The sequence below is a fragment of the Pipistrellus hanaki genome (assembly GCF_964339955.1).
Source record: "Pipistrellus hanaki genome assembly, chromosome: 2".
Taxonomy (NCBI): domain Eukaryota; kingdom Metazoa; phylum Chordata; class Mammalia; order Chiroptera; family Vespertilionidae; genus Pipistrellus; species Pipistrellus hanaki.
In genome coordinates, this window is record NC_140504.1 from 28,811,787 (window position 1) to 28,819,366 (window position 7,580).

A 7,580-nucleotide genomic window follows, 5' to 3' on the forward strand; every position below is an offset into this window, starting at 1 on the left:
CATTAGAAAAGGGTAATTAATAAACAAAATATAGACTTACCAAGTAGAAAACAAATTTAAAGAAATAATCAGCCGATTTTCTAATTTTATTATTATTATTTTCTCTTGGGGAGATGGGGCCACCCAGAGAGCTTTAACATGTCACATGACTAAGTAAAATGTGAGTGTAAAGGAGTTCCACTGATGTTTTCAGTGCAGAACACCTAATGGAAAGACAACACTGGCTTCATCTTTGGTTGGGGCTTTGATATAGAAGTAGCAAAAGCTATAAATCTCTTGCCAAGTATACTGAGCAATTGAGGGCTGGGGAAGATGGACTTGATCTTAGAACTTGACTGAACCAAATGCCAAATTTTAATTTGAAGATGAAATACTGGATGTCTGAGAAATAGAGCAATTTGGTGAAGGGAACAATAGACTCCCAGGTTAAAAATTCCACTCTTGGCTCTTCCATTGAGCTCTAGAGTTAACCATTTATGCAGTGGGTTCTTAATATGTTTTATAACTTAGAAAGCCAGAGAATCAAAGCAATTGTCTAAAAATACACACCAAACTTTGCTGAAAATACCTCCACAAGTAAGCAGGTTACTGCAACAAGTTTTTTCCATTATTTGGTTCAACACTGATCTAACGCATAGGGTCACGAGGTAAAAAATAAAAAATAAAAAAACTATTCCACAAAAAGAAAGGTGATTCCTTTCTAAACAAATTCCAATAAACCCAAAATACAAAAGTTCTGTGTTTCTGCTTGCTTATGAAATTTGCCTACCTTCCAAGCTGGTCTCCAAGCCACCCACCGAAGAATGATGCAATCATTCCACCAATTGCAAAGCTGGACACAGACAGGGACCATAGCATGGTGATGAGGCCAGAATCTTCCACAAACACTTCCTCAGGTGGAGGGGGTGGCGTTGAATCTATTGGGGAGGGGGTTCTGGGCATTTCCTCTGTACTGTCGATAACATTGCTGTTGAGACCCTTTCGGTCATCCAGTGGAACATCCAAAACATGTCTATAATGGGTTATTATTATCTGCGAAAACAAAACCATTTCAAACAATACATATATTTTTATTCTACTATTCAAATTGAAAATATTCTAAATATGCTAAAAAGATACAAATCTGCACCAGTGTTACCCCTGCACAAGAGGATTTAAATGGATTTATGTAAATATTTTAATGGGAATACCAAAGTAGACAGATATAAGGAAAAAAATGGGAATGATAAGGCCCAAAATAAAGTTAGTATACAAAATTCAAGCTATATTCTTGCTAGAAGTGAGCTGTAATTTAGCAATAAACTTCCTAGCAGACAATGCATAGAGAAGAAAACAATTGTGTATACTGATGAATTCCAAAGATTAAGAAAACCTCAGTGGCTCCTGAGAAGGCATTGAGACCTATAGGACCTCACAGAGTTCATTGGGTAACAGAATGAACAATGTTCAAAACTAAATTTCACAGAGCCATACTTTATAATGTGGCCCAGTAGAGGCAATAACCATAGGAAAGTATAATTGAGTAAATTATACTTTCAGGCAATCTTCCTTCTATGCCCTTCCTCCCGATGACTCTTTGGTCACTATTCAGCAGCAGTGAACTGCAAGGACCTGGAACGCAGCAGCCCTAGGTTGGTAGTCGAGGGCAAAGTCCTAGGAAGTTACAAAATCAGCTGAGAGAAGAAATTGACACGTTATACAAGAAGTCTGACCAAGACATTTGCCTCATTAGAAAGTCATGCTATATGGATATCCTACACAGAAAAACAGCTGTAAGGAAATACCCAAAATGTTCTCAGCAGTTTGTTCTGTGTGGTAGAATAATTACGGTGATTTCCCCCCCCTAATCCTTTCTGCAATGGACATGTATAGTCTTCATAATCATAAAAGGTGTGATTTACAAATACCCTAAAATAATTCCAAATGTCCTTCTGCTAATAAAAACAAATGGGCCCAAATGACTCTTCTGATGTAACAGAGTTTAAACACAGAAGGAAGTGGCTATAAAGAGAGCACTAAGCCAGATGCCAGTGGGAGATCCTGGTCTTCAGGTCTGTGATTGAAGGAGGAAAACCTTAGATTAATTTCCCTCCCAAGACAGAAAAGGATGGTTTAAAAAAGAATTTGAAATAGTCTTCCAGGAAAAGAGGTTCTACCCATTAAGGTGATATTGAGCCAAATTTCAGGAAACCTGATAAATTGGCACATGTCATCACCCTCAGAAAATAGATAGCCCACCCCCCTTCATCCCTACCCTACTCCACACAGTGTTGTAACCGAAATCTTTCAACCTCAGCATGGACTGCCAGACTCATGAAGATGGGTGGCACCTAACCAGAGCACATCTTTTGGTCCAAGGAGCGACTCATTTTAGATGATGGACTGACTGGCCAGCACACATTTCACACATTCACACCCTGCAGGGATCTTACATTTTTCTTGGAGTCCAATGTTGTAAAAGAAGCAGATGACATATGATCTATTTGTAGAAGTCACCTAACAAATATTTGTACTTGCACCGTATGCCTGCCTTTCCCGCAGCATCCATTCTCTTTCCCTTTGTCTTTCCTTGTCTCTCCCCGCTTCACTAAACACTTTATTGAACACCCTCTTTACACCAATCATTATGCTTGGCACTGGTGATACAAGACATCAATTCCACACTAAGGGACCTGACAGTCTGAACTAGGGTATAGGGAGTCAAGTCCTGGAACCCCCTCTCTCCCAGTTCGTTACAGGCTGTGGGAACTGAGAAAAACGGCATCTCTCTCCTATTCATTCCCTGGATATCAGAGATGCACAAAATCAATGAAAAAAATGATAGAAATTGTTTGATATTTTAAAAAATACTCATCTAAATGATCATCACAGAGAAAATCCAAATGTGGTTGGATTTCTTGACTATTATTTAAATGCTTTGTATTATTTTATGTTGAAGCATCTGTAGGAGATAGGAATACAGGGAAGGACTAGTGTCTTTTTAATGTTAGTGCTTCGAATGGTTTTAATCTGCCCAGGAAATGGGTGTGAGAAGACTATTGGGAGGCTGAAACTGGGGAGAACATGTTAAAGTTCCTGATGCACAGTGAGTTGGTGCTCAGTATGTTTGTGCACAGAATGAAACATATCCTATGGCTCTCTCATATTCCCTGATATTTTCATTTGTGTATGGCTGAGAGGTCTGAATGAATGCTGCAATAAATAAGCTTTCAAGCTTTAAAAAAGATAACCGAAGGGACATGGTATTCTGACTAAAGTTCTCTGTGAGCTCAGCAAATGTCAGAGTCAAAGATCACGACACTATTTACTTTTTTCTGAGGGTTATCAAGTGATGAAGTATCAAAGCCCAATTCCGAGCTCTGGAATCACACGTGATACCTGACAGAAGGCTGGGATCACCTCATGTTCTCCCCACGTGGACACACTTCATTTCTCTGTATAAGGAACAGATATCTTTTCATCATTGACAGAAATTGCCAAAAAGAGATTTGAATTGTGAATGTTTCACTTGCCTCTTGAGGGGCATTGATCACACCGATGTCGTATCCAAACTGGAAGGAACCCAGCACGGCAGTGAAGACAGTGAAAACCAAGGTCCCGGTGATCTGTGGGGAATGAGACACAGGGCTAGGAAACACGAGGCAAGGTCAGCTACCCATCTATTATCACTCTACAGTTTGGACTTCTGGCAGGCTCCGCAGGCTGGTTCTTGTCCCTTGATACTCACACTGAGCTCTATGCTCCCAGCAGGGTCATTCATACCAGAAGGTGAGAGTCATTCATGGTTTCTCTTATACTGCTGAAGTTGAAAAGAGTTGAGGATAGCCTTTTCAGGAGAAGAACCAAAAATCTGGCCAGAGCAGCTCAGTGGTTGAGCATTGACCTATGAATCAGGAGGTGACAACTGGATTCCCAGTCAGGGCATATGTCTGGGTTGCAGGCTTGATTCCCCACTGTGGGGTGTGCAGGAGGCAGCCTATCAATGATTCTCTCTCATCACTGATGTTCCTCTCTCTCTCTCCCTCTCCCTTTCTCTCTCTAAAATCAATAAACATATATTACAAAAAAAAAAAGATAAAAGCAATAATTTATGCTATTGAGAGAAGTAAAATCAGACAGCAATAACAAAGAGGTGGGGAGCTCCTGGACATTGCTATGGTACAAAAATACTTCAAAATGTATATAAGGGATATCAACCAGTCTATCATAATCCACACTAATATTCAGGTAATACTTTAGGATTTTCATCTATTTGAACCTAGAGTTGTGGGTTATTCACCCCCCCACTCCCTGTAGCTACAAAAACAAACAAACAAACAAACAAACAAACAAAAACATAGAAAGGGGCAGAGCATTCATCTTTTCCAACTAATAATTACACTAGGTGTCCATTTGCAGGAAGATTCCTGCAAGTGGCTGCCCGCACTTTCCTTCTGGCAGCCACTTTGCTTTCCACTTTTCTTCCCTCTTCCTTCTAAGCTGTCTTCAGTCTTCACTCCTCCCTCTGCATATGCAAATTAACTGTATCTTTATTGAGTTAATTTGCATACTTGCTCTGATTGGCTGTGGGTGTAGCAAAGATATGGTCAATTAGCATTTTTCTCTTTTATTAGTGTAGATATTTAACCACCGTAGAGAAACCTTATCAGGCATATAGAGCCATATATAAGGATATTTTGTACATGTGCGATAGCAAAACTTATGGAAAGAGCTTAATGTCATTCAATATGAAATAGCCAAATAGTTTCAAATGCATCATGATATATACATCAGATACATACAAGCTGCAATGCAGCAGTTAAAATGAACAATGTGGTCATGCATTGATATTGTTAAATGACAAAGGAAGTTGTGTACTCTCATTAATGTTTTTCAAAGGCTTAAATCTGAGTATTTTTTGATTTATGCATGTTGTATGTAATTCATAGAATATGTTCTTGAAAAACATAAAAGGATGATCTTTTGAGGGGGAATGTGAGATAGGAGAAAAGGGGTAAAAGTATCTTTTATTTATATTATTAGACACTTTATAAGAAAATTATTTCATGTATAATCCCTTCATTTTCCAGGTGAGAAGCTGAGACCAAATCTTGAGTCACACAGTGATTCCTGTGCACATTCAGAGTGAGGGTGCAGGTCTTCTGACCCCTCCTCTCATGCTCACCCCTCCTCTTTCCAAGTCTGGGTGGATTTACAAAGCAGAAACATTGTGCTTTATATAAATTCTATTTTTTTCTGGGTTCCAAGAAAAGTACTAAAACGCAATTTCTAAATTCCTTTATGGGAATTCAATAGTAGTTATAAACAAAGCTTGAGTATCTGCTAGGCGCCAGAAAAATCTTCCCTTTAGCAGAATCTTCCAAACTTCAGTTATTTGAACACCACCTTCATGATTTTTGCCAAAGCTACATACCATCTGTTATTTACTTAATATTTGTCTTTATATTTTCTTCAAAGTTCTAACTGCTTTAGCTATATCATAGGCAATAATAGGGAATCCCAATGCCCTAATAATTCTTTAAATATACATTATATAAATACACTATTAATACTAAAATGTTTGTCACCTGAGTATCACTAATGTCATTTTAATCACTCCCTTATCATAAAAAACCACTATACTCATGAATGTCCTATATTATATCCTTATGCTATATCCCAATATGTTCTTATTTTATCACAATATAGAAAACCCAAGCTCAGGTAAATAACAGCCCTGGCGTCAGAGCAGATAAGTAGTTAAGTAGCTTGACCACATCCTAAACCCAAGCCCAGCTGACCACAAAGCCCGAGCATCTAGCTTTGTCACTTTCCAACATGAAGAAATGCCCAGCAGAATAACTTACACCAGATCAGAATTTAGAGGTCCTCCTCTGAGAGGGGCACCGATTTACCTACTTGCATGATTGTGTGTAGGGGTGAGAGCATTTGATGGGGGTGGGGGAGAGACACTAAATTTTATTTCCAAGTTTTTATTTTGAAAGGTATTGTTTTACTTATTTATTTTATTAGTTTCAGAGAGGAAGGGAGAGGGAGAGAGAAATAGAAACATCAATTGGTCAGCTGCCTCTTGCACGCCCTCTACTGGGGATAGAGCCTGCAACCCCAACATGTGCCCTTGACCAGAATTGAACCCGGGACACTTCAGTCCATAGACTGACACTCTATCTACTGAGCCAAACCAGCTAGAGCAGTGGTCGGCAAACTGCGGCTCGAGCCACATGCGGCTCTTTGGCCCCTTGAGTGTGGCTCTTCCACAAAATACCATAGCCTGGGCTAGTCTTTTGAAGAAGTGGTGTTAGAAGAAGTTTAAGTTTAAAAAATTTGGCTCTCAAAAGAAATTTCAATCATTGTACTGTTGATATTTGGCTCTATTGACTAATGAGTTTGCAGACCACTGAGCTAGGGCAAAAGGCATTATATTCACAGAGAAGTTGAAAGACTCTGTAACCTTCACCTATGTTGGCCAATGGTTATCACCACATTTGGTTAATTCTCACTGTGCGTGCGTTTTTGTGTGTATTGTTGTTATTGTTGTGGCCAAATCATTTCAAACTAGCTGGATGATATTTCTGTCACTTCACTCTTAAACACTCCAGCATGTACTCATTAAGAATAAAGACATTCTCTGGCATAATTACAATGCCATTATCATATCTAAGAATATACCAGATATACAAATGTTATGTAATATGCAACTCATTTTCAAAATTTCCCACATGCCCCCATAATGTCCCTTAGGGCTGTTTTCTTTCTCCTTCCACGATCTAAGAACACTTGCTGCATTGGGCTGTTAGTTCCTAGTTTTCTTTAATCTAGAACAATCCTTCTATCTCTTGTTTTTTATACAATGACATTTCTGAAGATTTCATTCCAATTTTCATTATTAGTTAGATTCAGGTTAATCTGCCCCCCTTTTTTTCTTGCATATGCCATTAGTAGTATGGTTATGCAGAATCATTTGAGAAGAGGTTACACAGATTGGTCAGAAAACAGCAAATATCCTTAAAATCCCAATTACTGAACAAGAAATTAGGATTCTGGCAGCCAAATGAACTATCAATTGACCAAGAGAAGTAGCCTTGATCTGTGCTAGCTGTATCCAACATCCCCCAAATCCTCCATACGCTCACTGACTTGAATGGCTTCACCTATTCATTTTCTCAAAGCCGATTCAAAAATGAACAGGATGCTGCTTTACCTGATCTGTCATTTTATTTGCCTGGGAGTCCTCCTCTTAATTCCAGGTCCTGTGGTGAGTGTGGCACATCCAGCTGGCCAGCTCTTCTCTGTCTTTTTTTCCAAGCTTTTCACTAGTTATACATTACAGGAGAAGGGGAAGGGCTAAAAGTCCAAGTCTAATCTAGCCAAGGCTATTGATGAGAATTGAATCGATACATGCTTTGCTGCAGAGACCTGTGGCTTTAAATACCTTTGTTCCACCAGGAAATAATATAAGAGTATGTCCTTGGGCATACATTACAAACCAGAGGCAGTCACATTGTAAAGCATGAGTTAAGTGTGGCAGTTACCGGGCACAGGTAAAAAGCAGATGTGATATGCTGGGCTGCCATGCCATG

At 39.1% G+C, this 7,580-nt stretch overlaps 1 protein-coding gene across 1 annotated transcript in view; it reads right to left on the minus strand.

Annotated features, from left to right (window-relative positions):
- Nucleotides 1-7,321, minus strand: part of SLC2A2 (solute carrier family 2 member 2) — a 28,096-nt gene extending 20,775 nt beyond the window's left edge. The window contains exons 1-3 of the mRNA XM_084874135.1: nt 7,202-7,321; nt 3,513-3,605; nt 770-1,032 (exon numbers count right to left, since the gene is read on the minus strand). Of these exons, the coding sequence (XP_084730261.1) occupies nt 770-1,032; nt 3,513-3,605; nt 7,202-7,213 (368 nt within the window). The 5' untranslated portion in view covers nt 7,214-7,321. The remainder of the gene's footprint in view (nt 1-769; nt 1,033-3,512; nt 3,606-7,201) is intronic.
- Between the last annotated feature and the right edge of the window lie 259 nt (nt 7,322-7,580).